The sequence below is a fragment of the Cibotium barometz genome, chromosome 2, assembly GCF_041138505.1.
Source record: "Cibotium barometz isolate CiBa-2024 chromosome 2, ASM4113850v1, whole genome shotgun sequence".
Classification (NCBI taxonomy): Eukaryota; Viridiplantae; Streptophyta; class Polypodiopsida; order Cyatheales; family Cibotiaceae; genus Cibotium; species Cibotium barometz.
In genome coordinates, this window is record NC_141047.1 from 52362575 (window position 1) to 52384312 (window position 21738).

General features: G+C 44.6%; 1 protein-coding gene across 2 annotated transcripts in view; it reads right to left on the minus strand.

The window, feature by feature from the left end:
- The window catches only part of LOC147641218 (uncharacterized), a 41676-nt gene that overhangs the window by 13238 nt on the left and 6700 nt on the right, over positions 1-21738 (minus strand). For both annotated transcript variants that reach the window (XR_015269071.1, XM_086819228.1), the window contains exons 2-7: positions 8766-8799; positions 8259-8281; positions 8087-8167; positions 7796-7943; positions 2365-2433; positions 88-195 (exon numbers count right to left, since the gene is read on the minus strand). Coding sequence is in view for 1 of the 2 variants with exons in the window: in XM_086819228.1 (XP_086675354.1) it covers positions 88-195; positions 2365-2433; positions 7796-7943; positions 8087-8167; positions 8259-8281; positions 8766-8799 (463 nt within the window). In the remaining variant the exon portion in view is untranslated. The remainder of the gene's footprint in view (positions 1-87; positions 196-2364; positions 2434-7795; positions 7944-8086; positions 8168-8258; positions 8282-8765; positions 8800-21738) is intronic.

Sequence of the window (21738 nt, forward strand, 5' to 3'; positions counted from 1 at the left end):
TTGGACCAGGTTCATTGGTAGTATTGAGGCACTCTTATTTACATAAAATATCAAGAATGGAGAAAAGTATTGAGGCAAGGAAATGACCAATGAACCAATTGGACCCCGTAGCAAAGTCACAGCCTCATCAGCCGTAAGCAGATTAACTGAAAAGCCATCCACAGAGAGGAGACGCTCTCCACCCAAGATCCCTGCCTGCAAATAAAGTAACTCTATTGGAAACGGAATGAGAAAGATATACATTTTGTCAACATACCTTACGAGAAAAGATATCTTTATTTACAAAAGATGAATGCAAATGTCATCTGTGCAAACACCCAAATTCAAGAAACATTGTCACTTGAATTTTCACAAGATTGATTCTCAATGACTTGTCAGCACATGGCATGCAGCCAAGCGTACAGTGGTTATAGTATACTTTTAAGATAAATATTCAATAACGACACTCGAGTCTCTCCATGAGTGGCACACTGAGCACACACACATGCTCTTTATACGTACACATATACCACTTGATTCCCATTTCAGTACAATCCATATTGCTATTATTATGTTGTTTGAGTATTTTAAGAGGGTGGAATGCAAATGGTCTCTATTCATCTGGGCTATACTTTCTCCCATAGATAACTATGCCTAAATCACGCTCTAAAATGCCAAATTACTGAAAATCTAGCATCCACACGTGTTCAAGAGCTTACCTTTGCCAAATCATCTGTCATTGGGTCTTACCTTCAAGCCGCAATAAATGCAACTCTGCCTGATGTGGGTGTGCTAGCTCGTCCGTCACTCCGTTGTCACATGGAGATGAAGGAAGAGCTCTCTTCACCTAGATGGAGGCGAATAGAGATTCGTCTTCCAAGTGGTTCTTTCTTACATAAGCCGGGGAAGAAGAAGAAGCCAATGCAAGAGGGAAACCTACAAAAAAACCTATCTAGCATGCATCCATCAAGCAAGCAAGATTCAACAGCATACATGCAAGCAAGAATAGAGAAGAGAAGAGCTCACAAGTATTCTATTGCAAGGGAATGAATGTGCATTGCTTAGTGTTAAAAATAACTTATATAGAAGTGACTACTTTCCACACTAGGTCGGCCAAACTTAATAATGGTTCAGCCACTATTACTAGTCTTCAACAAGTATGTACACAATTTTTCAAACTAGGTCCGCCAAATTTAAAAGTCTTACAAAAGATAAGAGCCTGTTTGAGTGGGTAAGATGGCAAAGTGCCTTATGGTATGTTAAGCATGTGAAACCATTTTTAAACCTACGAAGTGGTTAACATACCTCTCTTCCTAATCGTGACCGTGTCACCCAAGTCAGTGGTGAGTGTGTGGATGGTCCAAGATACACCATTGAAGTTGGCATGTGAGGTTAAGTGGTATGGTTTGGGACCAATTCACAACCGGATGCACAACGTATTGGTGGTTGGTGTTCGGTAGGCCCCATGGTAGGCCGCTGCATGATGCTCAGAGATCGGGTTTCTTCGTGGGGCTAATATGTCGGCCAGGGCGAGGTGGACCATTTCGGTGATGTATGAGAACACACCACGTTCTAGATAGCTGTACAGCGTCACATTCTAGAGTATTTTTTTCCCACAAAAGAAATTCTATAAGTATAACAAAGCAACAAGCACTCAAGTATCAGGAATCATCTGAATAAAGAGACTCCATGTACAGTCTTTGCTGGCAAAGCCACTCAGGAAGCTGAAAATGCCAAATGATCCCCGTGGCAGAAACAGATATAAAGGGAGTGGTACCCCACATAGCCAAGATTGCAGTCCGTCTAGCCACTGTCAACCTGGAATTTCCCTAAGTTTTTCTCCAAATAGCCAACGGTGTATGGGCACTGTTAGTCCAGATCATAGACAATGACTATATATGGAAGGTCTCTCAGTACCCTCAATGGCTGCTATGCATCTTGCCCTATCTGCCAAGCTGTCAGACTCCAAACAATATCCCAAACATGAATCCACTACTAATTGATAAGGTTTAAATAGATAGTAAGGGTTATGTGCTAAAGTTGTGGTGTGTACTATCCCATGAACAACATAAAGAGGACAATGCCCTCATAGAATATTTGGGGTCCACAATCTGTAATCCATGCATGATGCAACCATACCCAAGTATTTCTTCAAACACAGTTAACAAACTCATCCTTACCCTGAGAAAAAGGCCAACAAGTTACCATTGCACCTAAGGCCCTTTCGCAAGAACAGCTAGCAATAATAAGATCTCTAATCTTTGAAACATCATTTCAATAGAAAGATAAGCCTTCAATAACCAATAATACTTTATTTAATTTCAATTGATTTACAGATTATTGATTAAAACTCAATGCAACAGTAAAGAAAGATAGTGAAGAAACCTCCTCGGCAGGAGAGCCAGCAAAAGGAGCAATGATTTCAAAGCCACCTTTTGAATGCCGTTTTCCGATCTGCAGAAAAATTTGAAGGGAAACGAGCAGTTAGAAACAGAAAAACCATGTAATGAACCTGGCTTCATGGATCCACAATGCATAGAACTTGAGATTTAGCTAGACACCCTCCCTGCTGCATCTTAATCATGACGCAAAGATTAACATCCTTCCAACAATACTCCTGTAGAAAGTAATAGACATTCCAAATGTGTCTAGAAGGTTATTCATAGCCCTAGCAAGCAGTCAGTCTCTTGTGAGTTCATCCATAGCCAATGGTCAAGTGGTCTGTCAAACCTCATACATGCAAGCCCTAGCACTAGTTCTGCACCCATCATGGAAAAACGTGATTGAAGAAGAAGATGAACTCCCAAGATAGCAAAACAAAACCTAGCATGGTGTACTATGATTAACCACCCAACCATTTGTTGGGATCGAGGTTTCATGTGTGTGTCCCTACGTGTGTACACACTCCCTATGAGTGTGTGTATGTGTGTGTGAACCCACTCTTCTAGTTGGGTGGATACGTATGCATTAAATGTGAGTCTATGAAGTAGATGAACCTCTAGGCTATAAAAGCAATGTACTTGGTGAAGGCTATTACCAATTGTGTCAATCATCATTGAGTCGTGCAATTTTTCTCTGTCGAGCAATGTGTCTCTCTCTCGCTCTCTCATACACACCATGGATACCTTCCATCCACCCTATCTCCTAGCTGCACTGTGCAAACCTTAATCATGAACATGGTATCAGAGCCTCATCTCCTCACCTCTCCAGCTGCGCCTCTTAGCTCCTGCTCACGCCGTACAGCTGACTGACCTCTGCACCGCCCACCACTGCCAGTTCCTCTGCCGCTGCCCACCTGCATCGTACAACTACCACCCACCTGTTGTACCACTAACAACCAGCACCACCTGTTGCATCTGATGTCTACCCGACGCCGCCCACGCTGAGCAGCGCCTGTCATGTGCAGCATCATCTATCTCACCTCGCCATGAGCGCGACATTGCATGAGGCAAAGCTTCACCCATATCTGCATCGCCACATCAGCTGCTCCACTGCCGATTGTACCTACGACCATGGGCACCCAGGACGGGCACCAGCCAGCAATGGGAGCTCATCAGCAGGTTGATAACTTGGCACATCTGGGGTGCTTGCTGCAGCAAGACCATTGTATTGGAGGTAGGATGATCTAGAATCCAAACCTTAGTCTTAGTGGAACTTTGTGAGGGTTAATACTACTTTGTGATGGTACAAGTATTAGCCTAAGGTAGGAGAGTGCACCAAATAACCCGTGGATAAAGAGTCAGCTGGCTACCACCCGTACGGAGCTCAGATCCATAGAGGCGCGGAGGGTGCAGTACAGATACCATGCCAGAACCTCTTTTTGGACGCGGGTGGGAGACAGGGTCATTGGAGATTTCTTTGAGATTGTAGGCCCACATAGACGGAGAGAGGGTATCCGCAGGTTGTGTGGCCCGGATGGATCCATTGTTATAGACCCCCCTCATGTGAGAGCCATCACCACAGATTTCTTCAGCACTCTTCTCACCCGTGCCCCTATTTCCTCATAGGTGCTGGATGTGCATCAGCCGGTGTGGTGATGCATGAGAGAGGTGGTCCCTCACACTCTCAAGACTTTCCTCCTGACCCCCTTCACATTTGAGGAGTTGGCAGATGCTATGACGGCATTACCTAGGGACAAATGCCCGATCTTCCAGCCTCTTTATTTCTGCGGCATTGTGATCTCATGGAAGGTGGCCTCAAGGCTACCTTCAACGAGATAATGTTTACAAGAGCCATGCCGGAGAGGTTGTCGGAGGGTTTGATCCACTTGATTCCCAAGGAGGATTGTCACATGCACTCTGCACTAGAGTGCATGGTGACAAGATGGCTCATCATCAGTGCATCATTATACAGCAGTAGGACCCTTTAGGATATGAAAATGTCGTATGCCGCGGCCCCATTGTAATCCTCAATCCAAGATAAGTCAGGCACGAGTTACGTACGTCATTCCTCAGCCTTAGAGTGTCAATCACCAGTGCATCCTTATACAGCAGTAGGATCCTTTAGGATATGAAAATGTCGTATGCTGTGGCCCCATTGTAATCCTCAGTCCAGGATATGTCAGGCACGAGCTACGTATGTCATTCCTTATCCTTAGAGTGTCAGTCAGTCAGTCAGTCAAGTCCCTTAACCCACTTGAAGAGAATCATTCATGCATCTAGAATCAATAGAAGCCTTAGGGTTTGCATCAAATCATGGTCTGCATTTGCATAGCATTCATCCCCATATGCATGCAAACCATTGCAAAAGCCTTAGAACATTATTCAGCATTTTTACCATATTTATTAGCATTTTTATCATATTATTTCAGCATTTATCTCATGAGCAAAGTCATGTAGCATTTAATGCTACAGTTGGCCAGCTCTATAGCCAGCCGACCAGCACATAAATAGCATAGTTTGCATCTCATCATTCCATCTCAGCGTTCAAGCATAAGCGATTCAGCATTCAGCGTTGGATCATCATCGCTTGGAGCATAGAAGCTTACATCAGCATAAAACGTATCATCAACAATCAGCCCAACGAAGAAGCGCTTCATCCCTTGCATTTCTCAGCCTACAGCAGATTTCAGCATTCGCATTCATCATCATCCTCCTAGGTGAAGGTAAATACATTCATCTTGCATATTCACAGCCTAGAACAGTCCCCAAACAGCCCATCTCTCAGCCACAGTTTGCAGCCTTCCTACAACCCCTTGGAAGAGTGCATTGGCATTGAGATTGGACATCATTGGTGCTTCTACAGCCATGTACAATTCTGCCCGACATCTTGTGTTTGGCTTATCTACAGTCCCAAGTCAGTCATTCTCTTCAAAGCAATAAAGCAAATACTCCTAGCAATAGGAGGGGGCCCTTCAGTGGGTAATTTGGGACCCAATAAGGTGTACAGATCTCTATCTCTCTCTCATCTCTTAAATTGTGAAGTGAGAGTGGATTGCTAAAGATTCGTGAAACTCAGGATAAAGAAGGCAGTGTGAGACTTTGTGTGACAAGATTCTACATCTACGCATAATTCCGCTGCATGTTACAAGGGTGGTGACAGATTGGAGTTCCGGTAGTGAAGACTCATCACCGCCTACAAAATTATGGCCAAGGCCATTAGCCGGAGATTGCAGTCCTTTCTCCCTGACTTGATTCATGGTACACAGACCGGTTTTGTTCAGGATCGGACTATTTTGGATAACATCTTCACCTTCTCGGAGGCGACCGCGTCGGCTAGGATGCGGTAGCAAGATTTGATTGTGAACCTTCTCGATTTCAAGAAAGCCTATGGTAGAGTAGTTTGGGGCTTCCTAGAGGGGACAATGTGCAGGATGGGTTTCCTAGAGGAGTGGGTCCAAAGTGTATCGGGACTCTACTCGGCTTCTCATAGCCACGTCCTTATTCAGGGTGCTAGAGGTGACAGATTTCCTCTTTCACGCTCAGTCTCGCAGGGGTGCCCTCTAGCACCTTAAATCTTCCTGTTCGTCGCTAAGGCCATGAGAAGTTCTCTTCGCCCAAGAGAGTGGACTCCAAGGACTTGATTCCGAGTTCGCCGTTCCGAGATCGCAGAGGTGGAGGGCACTCCAACAGCAGCATCACATTTGCAGTACCAAGGCCTTCGCCGCATTTTCTCGCAGATTTTTGGAAGCGGTTGTGGGACAGCTTTCGGCCACACAAGGTCACTCTTTTCATGTGGCAACTAGCACATAGAAGCTTAGCAATTGGCACTTGGTTGGCCATTGGGGGCAGACCAGCATTATGTCAAAGGTATGGCCATCCCCAAGAGTCTTTATGTCACTGTCTTTGGGATTGCCCGAAGGCCCAGCAAGTCTGGCAGAGGATCCTACGCATTTTCACTATCGATAGGGCTCCTGTCCGTATCGTTACATGGGACACTATTGCTTGGGCCATTGAGGCCCCGATCATCATGCCATATGAGGAGGAAGGTGGGGGACTAGCCCTTCAGGTCTCTCATCTTTGTATTTCCATTGTGCCAGTTCCAGCTCCGCTGTCGTTGGACGCCATGTTCTAGCCAGAGATGGGAGATTTGCAGTAGTATATGTGGAGAACTCGATGCAGCGAAGCCATCAAAGGCACCCTCACCCTAGCGGGCAGCTTCAGGGTGGCTCAGACCGCATGAGGAAGCGTTGGGAGGCCTCCCTCAGGATCTGGCAGCACGGTCCCTTTCTTACAGATAGTGGTGGCAAGCCCACTTCGCATTACACACCACCTGGTGGTTATTTTCCCCTCCCCCCATTGTATAAGATAGCCTTCTCCTCCTAGAGCGGCCAGCCAGAGGAGAAGTGCATCTTCCCCTTTGTTCATCTTGACTAGCGTTTCCCTTTGGGGACGGATTTGTACTTAGCCATTTTGGCTGTTTTTCTCACTAACTGATAGAAGGATCTTTTTCCCATTTTAAAAAAAAGTATTAGCCTAAGGTCTAAGGGTGTAGGTGACTCCACACATGCATCATCAATGATGTAAGCATCTCCCCTTGGATCTAGGGAGGTGGAGAGAATGTAGGGGAGGTGGAGAGAATTGGGGGAAATAAGCGCTTAGCTCTTGTGGGCCTCTAAATACTCATGGACACACACTATGTGATGTGAGCAAACTATGAGATGTACCTTGCTTTGTAATCAATACACTTTGTGGTTCTTTGTGTATTGTGCTCTTGCCATTGTCTAATCTCACTTAGATTATGCTTAAAGTGTTAATGCTGAACCCCCGGACCCTTCCACTCCAGGAAGGATGGAGGAGTTTCCTGGCATTATAGGTCCCCAGTGTGGCTTTTACCCCCTAGCATTATAGGTCCCCATTGTGGCATTTCCCCCCTCCCCCTCTAATGCAACCTCCCTCCGAAAGCAGCCATCCATGGAGGAGCTCCCCTTTTAATGTCTTTTGTATATTTGTATATATTGACTGCTTTTTTGCAGTGTTTGTACTCTGCCACTCTAGCAAGCTTTTCTTTAACTAACAAAAGGATCTTCTCTTGGAAAAAAAAAATGCTTCCAGAAAGCATAACGGGAACCGCATTTACAAAGAGCCTGAATCACAATCTTCCCCATTCCAACACTAGTTTTGCTTGTCATGGACCACATGACTAACACTTCAACATGTAACTCATCCAGTGGCACCTATGTTTACAGTTCATGTTCCTGCCCTGCTCACTTTAAGAGACGTATCCAATTAAACAACACTAATGACTTCACAACAAGACAAAGCCTCAAGCAAGAGGAAGACGGGCCGTTATAAAAGATAGAAAAGGGAGTTGAAAGGAGTCATCAAATCGTTTCTTGAAAAAGATGGAAATCAATAGACTTGAAAAAAATAAGCACCTCCATCCCGACTCCAGTATACTGATAAGCCAAATACTTCAATTCTGACTGGATGGGCCGATGAAGCGCAAATCTGTACTCTTCAGGGTTAAGAAATGAGCTATAGCGATCCCCAAGCCGTGCAACCATTCGTTTGGCAGCTTTATACCTGCAAGCAGCATTTACAAATTACCTATAGACACAATAAAAAAGAAATACACTCTCGGGCTCACATGCATACACACACATGCATGCATGTGTGCACACACATATGGTACTAGCAAGAAAATGGTTCCAGCCAAATTTACTTACGTTTTTGCTTTAGAATGCAGCAAACCACCTGCCCCATCTAGACTTTGAAAGAGCTCCCCTGCCCATTCTGCTTGAGAGAATCTATTTTATACAAAATTGATGTCATTTAGACATGGCAATGAGCTTTTCCTATCCAACATATCACCATCCTTGCTTATGTAAAGTAGAGCACCTTCCATACTGATCAAAATATTCCTGCAACCATTGAAAGGTATAGTATCTTAAGAAGCCTGGGATCTTTACTGAAGAAAATCGTTCAGCTTTTCATTTTGACAATATGTTAATCTTCAAGGGTACCAAAAAAGAATATGTTGCTTTAATATGTGGCACAAGCTCTCCGTTCCTTTCAGAAAAAAATCAAGAACAATCCTAAGTGTTTCTATCAAAAAGACCACCTGTCACTACTTTGGGTTTTTCTTTGCGATTTAATGTACACTTCAATAAAGTACAAGCAAAGTTCTACCAAAGAATATATATCAAATGAGCAGAATACTGAACTTATGCCAAAATTTTCATTTGGAAAGTTCACAAGCTCACTACCTCTGAGAAAAAGACAAATGTTACAGATATATACCTAGGAACATGCCCAAATTCACCTTTTAGGAACGTGCATGTCACATACTTAATATTTAAACAAGAGAATGACAAATGTTAAGTACATAGGGGACAGGTGGCCTACATTGGACACAGTTTGCCAAACCTGCTCCAACAACCTGAAAAAATCAAGAACACTAGTAAGGTGAATTGGGCAGTATGAAACTCTCTCTCTCTCTCTCTAGGTTGCATATCATGATTGTATACTCCATGCATATAGCTTTGCATTCTCCTAGTAGTAGAGCTCCATCACCTCCCCCACTCATTGTACTTATTGCACACCCAGATTCAGCTTTTTTAGTTCAGTACTTTTTCATTTTGTTGAGATGACAGAGGATACCCCACACAAGTACACTGATTTGTCTCATAGGCTGAGTTCGGTCTTTTGGAAAACGTTAATAAAATCTCTCTCTCTCTCTCTCTCTCTCTCTCTCTCTCTCTCTCTCTCTCTCTCTCTCTCTCTCTATATATATATATATATATATATATATATATATATATAATGGCCATGATCCACCCGAGTTCAAGTCCCATTGTTGGTCGTATATGCCCTTGTGTTGCCATCAACAGATTGCATACAGGGAGGGCGCAGGATCATGAGGGCATTGTAGCCAAGCATTTCATACATGCTAGAGATATGATTGCGGACTTGCTAGCTCTCATGTTTAATAGAGCCATGTGTGAGGGGTTTCTTGGGACTTGAAGTACTTCCACAATTGTGCCGGTACTCAAGTCTGGAGATCCGAGCTTGCCGACTAACTACCGCACCATTATGATTGGTCACTCGCTGGCCAAGCTATATGCCTCTATTCTTGAGCAAGAGTTGAGCAGATGGGCAGAGAGACAAGGGGTCCGAGCTTAGGGACAGGCCGGTTTCAGAAGGAGATTCTCTACTTTGGATCATATCTTTACCCTCAGGGCTATCATTGAGGAGGGCAGAGCACATGGGAGGAGGATCTACTGTGGCTTTGTGGATTTCCGCAAGGCCTTTGACACAGTGCCCAGAGCTAGACTGATGTGCAGGTTGCAAGACTTGGGGGTTCCATGTGAGAACATTTGGGGTATTATGGCACTTTATGAGACAGTAGTTGGGCAGGTGCGGACTTCAGAGGGTCTCTCCCAGCCAGTACACTCCACTATAGGGGTGAAACAGGGCTGCCCGCTCTCTCTAACTCTATTTGGACTATACATTGATGAGATCTCTGATTATATTGGGACACGAGGGGACAGAGGAGCCCAATTGGCTGGCACTTGGATACCTTTGCTCTTATATGCTGATGATATTGTGCTTATAGCAGACTCACCAGAGGGTATGCAGAGGCACTTGGATACTTTACATGCTTATGCACAGGACAGTGGGCTCTCAGTTAACCTTGGTAAGACCAAGGTTATGGTGTTTAACACTACAACTCAGTGGGTCTGGAGATCAGGGCCTATTTTCACATATGGGCAAGAGACAGTGGAGTATGTTGACTCATACACATATCTTGGAGTGGTGTTCACTGGGCCCACATTTTCCATGAGGGGGGCAGCAGAGGCCAGATTGACTAGAGGATATGCAGCACTAGGAGGTCTAGAGAGGATGTGCTCACAGGTACAGTTTCAGGAGCCACGGACTAAGCTGTGGCTTTTAGACACATTGGTCACATCGGCTATGTTATATGCTGCTCTCATTTCAGTTTCAGTTTTAGCTTTGTCTTTCCCCCATTTTTCCTACATGGTATCAGAGCAGGTTTATCCTGGCTCCCTTCAACCCACCATAGCCTCAGCTCACCAACTATCTACTCGCTGCTCTTGCTTTCCACAGTCGCTTAGTTCAGAACAGGCTGCCGCCTTTGCTGTTGGCCGTCCAAATGCATGCCACAGCGAAGCTCGCTTCTGCGCCGTCTCTCTCCTCTTCATCTCCTTCACCTCCCATGTCTCGTTCTTCTTCTGTCTCTCTGCCTCGCTTCGCAGGCTTGAAAACCTACCCTGTTTCTACACAGACGCCATATTCTGCTTCTTCTTTCTTTGCGCGTCGTTTCAGCCATGGCCCTGTTTAGCCCTCAATTCCTATGTATATGTGCCCCTCTCTCTCTCTCTCCCTCTCTTTCTGTCTCAGTTTCGAACATTCTCTTTCTTATGCACTGCGCACCGGCCTCCCCCTCATCAATCGCTCTTCAACCAGCTCATCTTCGCCTGGCCTTCGCCTCATTTGGGACCGTGCGGAATCTACTCTTCCCAATTCAGTCCTCTCCTCGTTGCCATGGTGGGATACACGCTCACGACAGCCGCCTTGCCACAGAAGCCAGAGTGGCTAGAAGCTTTGCTTTCCGAGAAGTTCTTTGCAGCTTGCGTTAACGATCACCTTCATCTGAAGAAAAATAAGAGGAATATCTTCTGCGTGGATTGCAGCGTGGGCATCTGCCAACACTGCCTTCCAAACCATCCGCCGCTACGTATACCACGATGTCATCAGATTGCACGATATATAGAAGCTCTGTGGCCTCCTTGCAGCTTGGGTCTTCGCCTACCTCATCAGAACCTACATGGTAAGTCAATGTCGGATCTGTTCTCATCTCTGCTGCCATGTTAGGGTTTGCAATCATCTGCATCCATGCCACTCTCTTCTTCATCAACATGTGGGTTAGCTGTCCATTGGACCAGCCAGACCTACAGCAGCAAATTTAAAGCAGAAATCAAGTGTCTGTCTACTCTCTATCTCTTGAAAAATTAAAAATTAAAAAAAAATAAAAATCTCAATACTGAATTTCATTTACTTCTCTATCTTGTACGGGATTAGACACTGCCAAATCTGGTAAGACCTTCCCATCTCTCTCATAATTATCTATGTTTTTCATACTATCTACCACCATTGATCACCAATGATGTAGATCATGGGGTGATATCATGTTTATTTGTCTACATGGACTTATCTTGTCCCTATCCAAGAGGCACCCTTGCATTACCCACTCTAGCAGGAGGATTGCCCTTGAGGAGGGATTATCAATCAAGGTCCATCTCTCTGTCTATCTACAATCAGTCAGTCTCTCTGTCTATGTGTCTACCATGTGTGTCTATCCTGTCACATGTCTTTGACACTCTTTCTATCAATCTATATGCCTCTCTTTTGTGGATTAGCTACCCACATTCTCTTGGCATTTTTCTGTCCCCCATTTATCTTCTATTTGTCAGTCTCTCTCATGTCTATCTGAAAGTCTCTCTCTCTGTGGGACCACTCTACTATCTGAATGTCTCTCTCTGTCTGTCTATGATCCACTCTTGTCCCTACCCTTGTGGACCCATATGAGGATATCACTTGAGGAGGGGTGTCTCAGGATCTTTTGTCTCTCATGTCTTGTCTCTCAGTGGATCAGTCTTTATGTCTGTCTTCTAGTCTTGTCCATCTTGTCTTCTAGCTTGTCTCTCAATCCTTGTCTAGTCTCTCTGTCTTGGTCTTATCTTTTGTCATGTTATAGTCTTGTCTGTTGTCTTCCTCCTAGTGTCCACTTAAGGAGGGTGTTGGAAATAAGTGCTCACTAGGAGTACTTTTAGTCTTGGTCATCTCAGTGTATGCCACGTGGCACTCAAGGATTTATCCCATATGCACTCATGCTCTATCTTGTACTTCTCACCTATATATTGTAGGTGTCACATCAATGAAAGTATCAATCTTGTGTCTTGTCTACACTCATCTCAAGGTATGTCTAAGCTTTGTGTTTCCTTTTAGTCTTGCTCTCATTTCAGTTTCCGTTTTAGCTTTGTCTTTCCCTCATTTTTCCTACACAATTGTCTCGTTTGGGTTACTTGCCTTCTCTAAAGTTTTCAAGTTTTCAGTTTTGTGAGCATTGTATATATGGTAGGCAACTACAGTGTCCCCACAAGAAAGCTCTTGGACAGAAAGATGCTTAGTTAGAGCTTGTGCATACAGATGTATGTGAGATGCCTCAACTTTCTTTGGGAGGGGCAAAATATTTTGTCTTTTATAGATGATGCCACACGCAAGGTGTGGGTTTATCCTCTTCGTTTGAAGAGTGATACATTCTCAGTGTTTCAGAAGTTTGTTGCTCATGTTGAGAATCAAACTGGCAAAACACTGAAGGCTTTGCGTTCCGACAATGGGGGAGAGTATATATCCAAACAGTTTCAGGACTTTTGTGATGCTAAAGGCATCAAGAGGGAGCTCTCTACTCCTTATGATCCTCCACAAAACGGGACAGCAGAGAGGATGAAGACGATCATTCAGGAGAAAGTCCGTTCTATATTGTCACATGCTGCATTACCTCATGGTTTTTGGGCTGAAGCTGACAGCCGTTCATCTAATAAACAGGTCACCTAACTTGGTGGGAAAGTGCCAGAGGAAGTATGGACAGGGAAGCCTCCGTCATACAAGCACTTGAGAGTGTTTGGTTGCATTGCGTACGTGCACATACGTAGGGAAATGCGCACCAAACTTGATCCTAAGTCTCACAAATGCATATTCCTAGGATATGGTGACAGAGGTGAAATGGGGTATAGACTTTGGGATCCCGTGAATAGAAAGATTATACGCAGCAATGATGTCATTTTTGATGAAACATGCATGTATAAGGAGCCTGCAAGGCAACAGGAGCCTGGCAGAGTCATCTTTGATGATGATGGACATCATGGACAACAACCAAGGGCTGTAAATCAGCCATTAGAGCAGCAAAACCAGCCCTTAAATGGTGCTGAAAATGGTCCAAATGGACAGCCAGAGATGGCAGAAGATATCCCTATGGATATACCACAGTTAGAGGAGATACCGGGCATGATTTTTCAGCCTTATGGCACGGAACAGGAGCCACCAATGGGTGATATGCAGGCTGGACAGCAACCTGCAAATGATGGTCATTGGGTACGGAACAGGCTGGTCCAGGTGCTGCTGGTACAGGCTGGTACAGGCGGCGCATCATACAGGCGGCTGCAGGGCTACTGGTACAAACAGGTACAGGCGGCTGCTGCAGTTGTCTGACGCAGGCGGCTGTAGGTACAGATTGGTACGGACAAGTACAGGCGGCTGCTGCAGATTTTCTGATGCAGGCGGCTGCAGATACAGACTGGTACGGACAGGCCAACTGGTGCAGAACTGTGCAGGGCAGTTGGTACACACTGAACACTTCTTTTTCTCTCTCTCTCTCTCTTCTTCTCTTCCCCTTGTGTGAGCTCTGGAGGGCAAAGGCGGGTGGCTGCAAATTCAGGACAGCATACTCTGTACTCTCAGAGCTGGTGTTTTTGAGGAGGATTGGACTGAGGGACAGCAGTGAATCTGCTGAATATCTTTCTCTCTCTTTCCACTGGCTTACGACTGCTTCAAAGTTGTTTCTTCTGGCCCTTTGTGAGAGGAGGGGTGTGGCAGTTTGAAGGGTGGAAACAGAGTTGGATGTACAAGGTTTGGAATATAGGTGTGATTACATTGAGATTTAAAACAATTTCTCAGTGGAGTTAGAGGTTGATACAAAGTTAGCCTCTGACTCTTTGTTAGGACATTTAGAAGTGATATGTCCCGTTTGTTTGCACTTGTTACATTTCATTTTGTTGGGATATTTGATCCAACAATTATTTGCCTGCACTTTGGTTTCTACCAGAGGCCGGTTTCAAGGTTCCGTTGCCGGGACCCATTATCAACTTTCCTAAGGGGGTGAGCTCGTGGTTGTCTCGAGGAAAGCCATTGCTGAAAATTTCAGCAACATGTCAGACACAGAAGATGAATATTTTTATGATGAAGAGAAAGAGCAAGAGACCTCTCCTGAGAGAAATGAATCTAAGGATATTCTTGCAGGAGAACAGGCTGCAGAAGATGCATAATATGAGGATGTAACACAGCCAAAAGACATGCCTAGTAAAGAGGAAGATGATGCTCACTTTAAAGCTCATTTGGCACGGGTAATGGATGTGTTTATGTAGCTCACTCAAAGTGAGAAGTTTGCTGAATTTATGAGATCCCGTTCTAAGCCTGAGCAGAAGAAGAAGGTGCGTTCTAGGAACCCACCTCAGGGCAATAGTGGTGCCTTCCCAAAGGATCCTTCTTTTGGACAGTTTCCAAACATACAAAACACTTATGGTGCAAACTCACAGAGTTCCTTTTCCGAACAGCCACCTATTCCGCAGCAGTCTATGCATCCAAGCTATTTTGGTGGTGGCTCTGTGTTCCAATCTATGACTGGGGGCTACCCTCAGGGAGGCATGGGTATGCAAGGGAATTTTGGAGCTAATTTTTAGCCTGGTATGCAAGGAAATATGTATGGTGGTATGTAGCCCAGAATGCAAGGAAACATGTATGGGGAAATGCAGCCCAGAATGCAAGGAAACATGTATGGGGGCATGCAGCCCGGTATGCATAGTGGTATGTTTGGAAACATGGGAGGAGTGTATGGTATGCCAGGTGTGGGAACTAGCAATGTTGACCCTATGATGGGCATGAATGCTGGGGATAACAATCTTGTGAAGCCACTTCCTTACGATAATCTAACACCTCTGGGTAAGGCGAAGGATTATAAGGGGGAGCTGCACTGAAATTTAACACGTTCAGCGGGGCCAAAGACGAGCTAAAGGCACTTACCTTTTTACAGCAGTTTGATGCTGCTTTTTTTGGTGGAAATTACACAGAATCCTCTAAGGTGAGAAATGCTACGACTTTTCTCAAGGGCAATGCATTGCATTGGTGGTCCACTCTTCTTTTGTAGGGCATAGCACCATCTACTTGGATACAGTTTAAACAAGTGTTCTCTTCCGTATGGCTCACATCTACTTTTGAGGTGGATGTAATGACAGCATGGCACAAGTTGGATGCATCGAAGTGTGAAAATCTTGAGGATTATAATAAGAAGTTTTGGGAAGCTTTACTCCCAGTTACTTCTTATCGTGCAGTGCCTTTGCCAGAGCAGGTGGAGAAGTATTGTTGTGGGCTGCCCAAGGAAGTGCGTGACTATTGCATAAAGACTCGAGTAACAAATATGTCGCAGATGATAGAGAATGCTATGACGGCAAATGCATTACTCACTGGAGTCTCATCTGGATTTAAAGGAAGTAAAAGCTCAAGCAAGAAATCTGAAAAGTCAGGGCATGCGTCACGTGATGCAAAAGGGTCTATAGAGAAGCAGTATAAGAAGTTACCAATGCCCAAGAGAACTCCTGAGGAGAGACAGGCTTTGATGGATGCTCGGAAGTGCTTTTTCTGTACAGAGGAGGGACATATATCTTTTAATTGTCTCGAGCGTACGTCCCAAAAGGACTCTGACACTAGATGGGAGCCCAAGTCTAAGAAACCAAAACCTTCTGTAGGGTTAGTTCCTGATCTTGTTGGGGAACAGCCAGGTGGTGAAGAGACTGAGTTGTGCAGGGCATGGGGCAAAGTGAGAAATCAGAATGCCTTGATTTTCTTTGACACAGGTGCTAGAGTCAACTTTATCTCACCGGATTTGGCTGGCCGATTGGGGATCCACGCAGAGGAGATGGGGCCTTTGTATGAGGCTAATATGGCTTGTACTGGGTATGCAGAACCCGTTACCCCTATTATTGGGAAGCTCGGGCTTCATGTCCAGGGTTATGTGGACAGTGAGGAGTTCTTTATCATGCCACTTGATGGGTGTGATGTTTTGTTGGGTATGCCATGGTGCCACAGAGTACATGCAGTGGTGGATACGTATAACAAGAAGATTACTTTGACTCATAGAGGGAAAGAACATATTTTGGATGTAAAGCTTAAAGGGAAATCTATTCCTATTGTATTAGCTTCGGCAATTTCATCAATAATAAAAAAGCACCTTTCCGCATACTTGGTTTTTATAAAGGATGTAAAAGATGATGAGTCTAAATCTAATTTGTCTATGTTAGATAAAGACAGGACTGATTTCTTACGTGAGTTCCAAGATTGTTTTTCCAAGTCATTGCCAGGAGAACTTCCTCCGGAAAGGCCTGAAGATCATGCTATTGATCTAATTCCGGGGAGTACCCCACCAAATAAACCGTCGTACCGTGTTAGTGCAGCCCAACAAGAGGAAATCATGAGCCAGGTACAAGAGGAAATTATGAGCCAGGTACAGGAGTTGTTAAAAAAGGGGTTGATCCAGCCTAGCTCATTACCCTTTTGTTCACCTGTGCTCTTAGTGCAAAAGAAAGATGGTTCTTGGCGCATGTGTATACATTATAGGGCGCTAAACAAGAACACCATCAAATATCGATTCCCTATTCCTAGGATTGATGACATATTGGACCACTTACAGGCCTCCACACTCTTTAGTCGAATAGACTTGAAAAGCGGGTATCATCAGATACGCATTAGGCCCGAGGATGTGCATAAGACAGCATTTCGGACCACTTTTGGGCTATATGAGTTCTTGGTTATGCCCTTTGGTTTGACAAATGCTCCTGCCACATTTAACAGGATGATGGACAGGATTTTCCGGCCTCATAGAGTGTTTGTGGGCACATTCTTTGATGATATGATTGTGCATTCACGCACAGAGGAGGAGCATAGGAAGCATTTGGCCATAGTGTTTGAAGAACTCCGGAAGCATAGGTTGGTCATTAATGGCAAGAAGAGTGAGTTCTTCTTGGAAGAGATACACTTCTTGGGGCATATCGTGTCTAAACATGGAGTCCGTATGGATACTTCGAAAGTGGAAGCAATTCTCAATTGGCCAGATTTGAGAACCGTGCATGATGTACGCAGCTTTTTGGGATTCTGTTCCTATTACAAGCGGTACATACGGTACTTTGCTGAGATTGCCTCACCCCTTCATGCTTTAACTAAGAAAGCAACTCCGTTTCGATGGGCTGATCGGGAAATTGCAGCCTTTAAAAAGCTTAAAGAAAAGCTTACTTCGGATCCCGTATTGGTATTACCGGATCTCCGAAAGGCTTTTGTTATCCAGTGTGATGCATGTGGGAACAGCATTGGGGCAGTTCTCATGCAGGAAGGACATGTGATAGCCTATGAGAGTCGTATATTACAGAATGCCAAGAAGCATTTACAGGTTTATGAGAAAGAGATGTTGGTTGTATTTCATGCTCTTTCTACATGGAAACACTATTTGCTTGGAGCTTATTTCACTATGTAGACAGATCATCAGACGTTGCGTTATTTCCTCACGCAAACTAAACTTTCTGAGAAGCATATAAGATGGGCCAACTTTTTGTCTATATTCCACTTTCAGATTGTACATATGGAAGGCAAAAAGAATACTGTGGCAGATGCTTTGTCACGCAAGCCACAGGTCTCAGCAGTTTCACTTTCTTATCATCATGAGCTTGATGAGATGAAAGAGCAGTATGCCCAGGATGAGGATTTCGGAAGGCTTTATGATCAGATGTCTGAGGGTCAACGGCATGATCATTATACTCTCAGGGATGGCTTTTTGTCGATGCATAGTAGACTGTGTGTTACCAGGCAATTACGACTCAAGGTTATGATTGAAAGTCATGCTCCACCGTATGCAGGTCATAGAGGTATTGACGCCACGGTAAAGGCAGTTGAGACTTTCTTTTATTGGCCGACCTTGAGAAGAGATGTTGATGCTTTTGTTAGACAATGCATCGTATGTCAAAAGGTGAAGTTTGACCGTCAAAAGACACTAGGGTTACTTCAACCTTTACCTATTCCAGATAAACCATGGGAGAGCATTGCCATGGATTTTATATTTGATCTTCCGAGGACACAAACAGGGAATGATGGCATTTGGACTATCATATGCAGGTTCTATAAGCAGGCTCATTTCATTCCCGTGCATAAGACGATCAAAGTTGATCATATGGTGAAGTTGTTCATGGCAAACATCTTCAATTATCATGGTTTGCCTTCGTCTATCATTAGTGACCGTGATCCATAGATGACGAGTTTATTTTGGAGAGGGTTGTTGGACAACATGGGTACAACTCTCAAGTTTTCATCATCGTTTCATCCACAAACAGATGGTCAATCAGAAGAGGCTAATTCTACAGTGTTAGATCTTCTTAAGTATTATGTGTCAGAGCACAAGCAACAATGGGAAAAGTATCTTCCTTTGGTGGAGTTTGCTTATAACAACACCGTCCATACCTCGACCGGCAAGGCGCCTTTTGAGATTGTGGAAGGAGGGAAGCAGGTATCACCTATTTTGCACACAAAGGATAAGATCTTTGAGGCTGACCAATATGTGGAGAACATGGATGAAGCTTATCGGAGAGTTAAGTTGGCACTCCAGAAAACTCAGCAAAAGCAAAAGAAAGCAGTAGACCGTCACTGACGTGCATTAGAGTTTGCATTGGGTGATTGGGTTCTCTTGCGATTTGAGAAAGCTAGGCTCAAAAAGATGAAGGGTAAAGAGCGCTTATTCCCTAAGTTGAGCATGCGCTATTATGGACCTTTTCAGGTATTGGAAAAGCTTCGTGAGGTGGCCTATCGTTTGAAGCTACCAGATCACTGGAAGATTCACAATGCATTTCATGTGAGTCTACTTAGACCTTTCTGTGGGGATGTGCCTGAGGATGTGTCAAATGAGGCTCAGCCGGAAGTTGAGGAACTTGATGAGGTTCTTATTCCAGAGCAGATACTGGCACATAAGGAAAGAAAGGTACGAGGTAAAGTTTCCTGTCGCTATCTTGTGAAGTTCAAGAACTATTCACCGATGGACGCGAAGTGGATGGAAGAAGGTGACTTAACAGATTCACCTCAGGTTTTGCAGCTCTATCTCGATGCCTTTGAGTTGGAGCCGACTCTTGTTACGGCTCATTCAGGTTCAGCAGAGCATGGGTCTGGAACATTGCCTGATGCTCAAGAGGGGGGTAGCACCTCCACTCCTTTGATACAGACAGGCTCAGATAACATCTAGAGGTCGCTTGGTGCAGTTTTTGTCTCACCCGAAGATACTGATGGCTGACAGTACATCTGTTTATGGGACTTCTATGATATATGTGTACTAGTCACATTGGATGTTGTGGTTGTGTATGGTTCACAGTGGTATACAACTTGGACTACTACTACACTCTCTTGTCTCTCTCTTCTCATATGTATTTATTAGATCATTTGGATTAGTGTTAATCATGTGTTTAAGTCTCCCGCTATTAGCACTCATGTCACATTCATATCATAACGTCTAGGTTTCTCCTAGGTAGATTAGGATTTGCAAGAGGTGCTAGCAACCAATTAGGTTTCGCGTTTATGCCTTTGCAACCTGTTTCTGAATGTGCATCAGGTCACCTCGAGGATCTTTCTGCATGTGTGTTTAAGTCTTTCAACCAAATTCATGCAGTAGGGTTTGAGTTTTCAGCCCATATTACTTTGAGGGCTGCATTTAGGGTTTGCAACAACTGTTTGCACTAGTGCTCACTGCTATGTGTCTTAATGTTTTTTGCATGTAGGACTTGCATGGATTTGCATGAGTCTTCCAAAGGATTTGCATGAGTCTTCCATGTAGCATTAATTTGCATGCAACCCAACCCTGACATAGATCACAAACCGTTGGAGAACACAAAGGAGACAATGAAACGAAGGTGTACAGGAGTGGGACTGGCAGGAAACGGTATTACAAGCAGCCGAGACTCGTTGAAGAAAAGAAGACCTCTAAGAGCAGTACTGTCGGAAGGAAAAGGAGCTTTCAGCCTGTCCTTGATACAAATGGCAACAAGAAGAATATGAAGCATGGAAAACCCACATGCATCATGCGCCCCATTGTTCCAAGTTTAGTAGGAGGGGATGCCGCACCCGTCACCCACGCGAGTGCCACGTGGACATGCTTCCCACTTGCAACCGCTTTTTAGGCAAGATCCAAGGGAGAGTGTAGACCGATTGGGGCAAGTTTTGACAACCCTATAGACTCTTGGAGGGTACCCAGGACATGCACCAATGTATTGGGCAAATATAAACATGTATTATGGCCTTTTTGATGATGTTTTATGACCTGAAAATGGATGGCTGACCTCTGCTGTGTGTTTGCTGGATCATTTGGATTAGTGTTAATCTAGTTTGCTTGGTGTTAATCATGTGTTTACGGCTGCCACCCCACCTCCATAGGATCTATCTTTGAAAGCATGGCTGTGTCTGCATGGAAATCATACATATGCACATGTATCTCCTCTCCGTCAGCCAGGTGGCCAGGCATGATAGGCTGCCCAGCAGCCAGTCGGCCAGGGCCCTGGTGCTGTCCAGCAGTCAGGCACAGCCTGGACAGCAGCACAAAGCAACCAGAGCACGTGCAGAAGGGCCAGCAGTAGGCCAGTGTGAAACGATTGCATAAAAAAGCATTTGGACTAGGTCGTGGGGAATAAAACAGCAGGCCGACCCCTGTAAGAGCCAGCCGATCAGCATCGGAAGCTGGTATAAATACCCCAGGCAGAAATCAGTTTTAGCATCTCATAATTCACAAAGGGCTTGTGTGTTCCAACTTCCGAGGGCCAGGACAGCCAAGGGGAGTGCTCCAGCCAAGGTGAAGAGTGCAGGTCACGATCCAATCTTTATTTGCAGATTTACATCATTCTAATAAAGCAAATTCACTATTCGTGGTGGGGGGCCTACAGAGGGTATTCGGGACCCAAGCCTATGTCCACTTCTCTCTCTTTTTCTGCACATCTCTCTCTATGTTTTGCATTATCTTCGTCGTGAACGATTGCTGATTTTCTGAACATTGAAGTTACCGATTCTTCCACCGAGCTTCCGCATGTTACATTGGTATCAAAGCCTTCTTCAAGTGTGAAGATTCAGCTAGAAAACGAGAAAAAAATAAATAATTTTTTTTCACTTGTGTGGTTGGTTTCTAGACTCCGGTGGACCACCCCTTTCGGTGTGACTCCTGTCCCTAGAAGAACGGTTGGTTTTTAGCCTCCGGAGAGTCTCCCACATGCAATGGATGGTCAGATTACATTCTGGAAAGGAAGTGCATTTTCCTACTATGGCGAGCTTTGACAAAAAGAGAGAACGACAAACTTCAGAACAAAGAGCACTAGGTAGTCCTTCGAGGGGTGTGCATGACATGTTCCAGATGATGATGTGAGCAATCGTAGACTAGAGCATCAAATTGGAAAAGCAGAAAGCGCAAATCTTGGCCCTAGAAGAAAGAACCCATTTTCCAGTCCCTTTTTCTCCG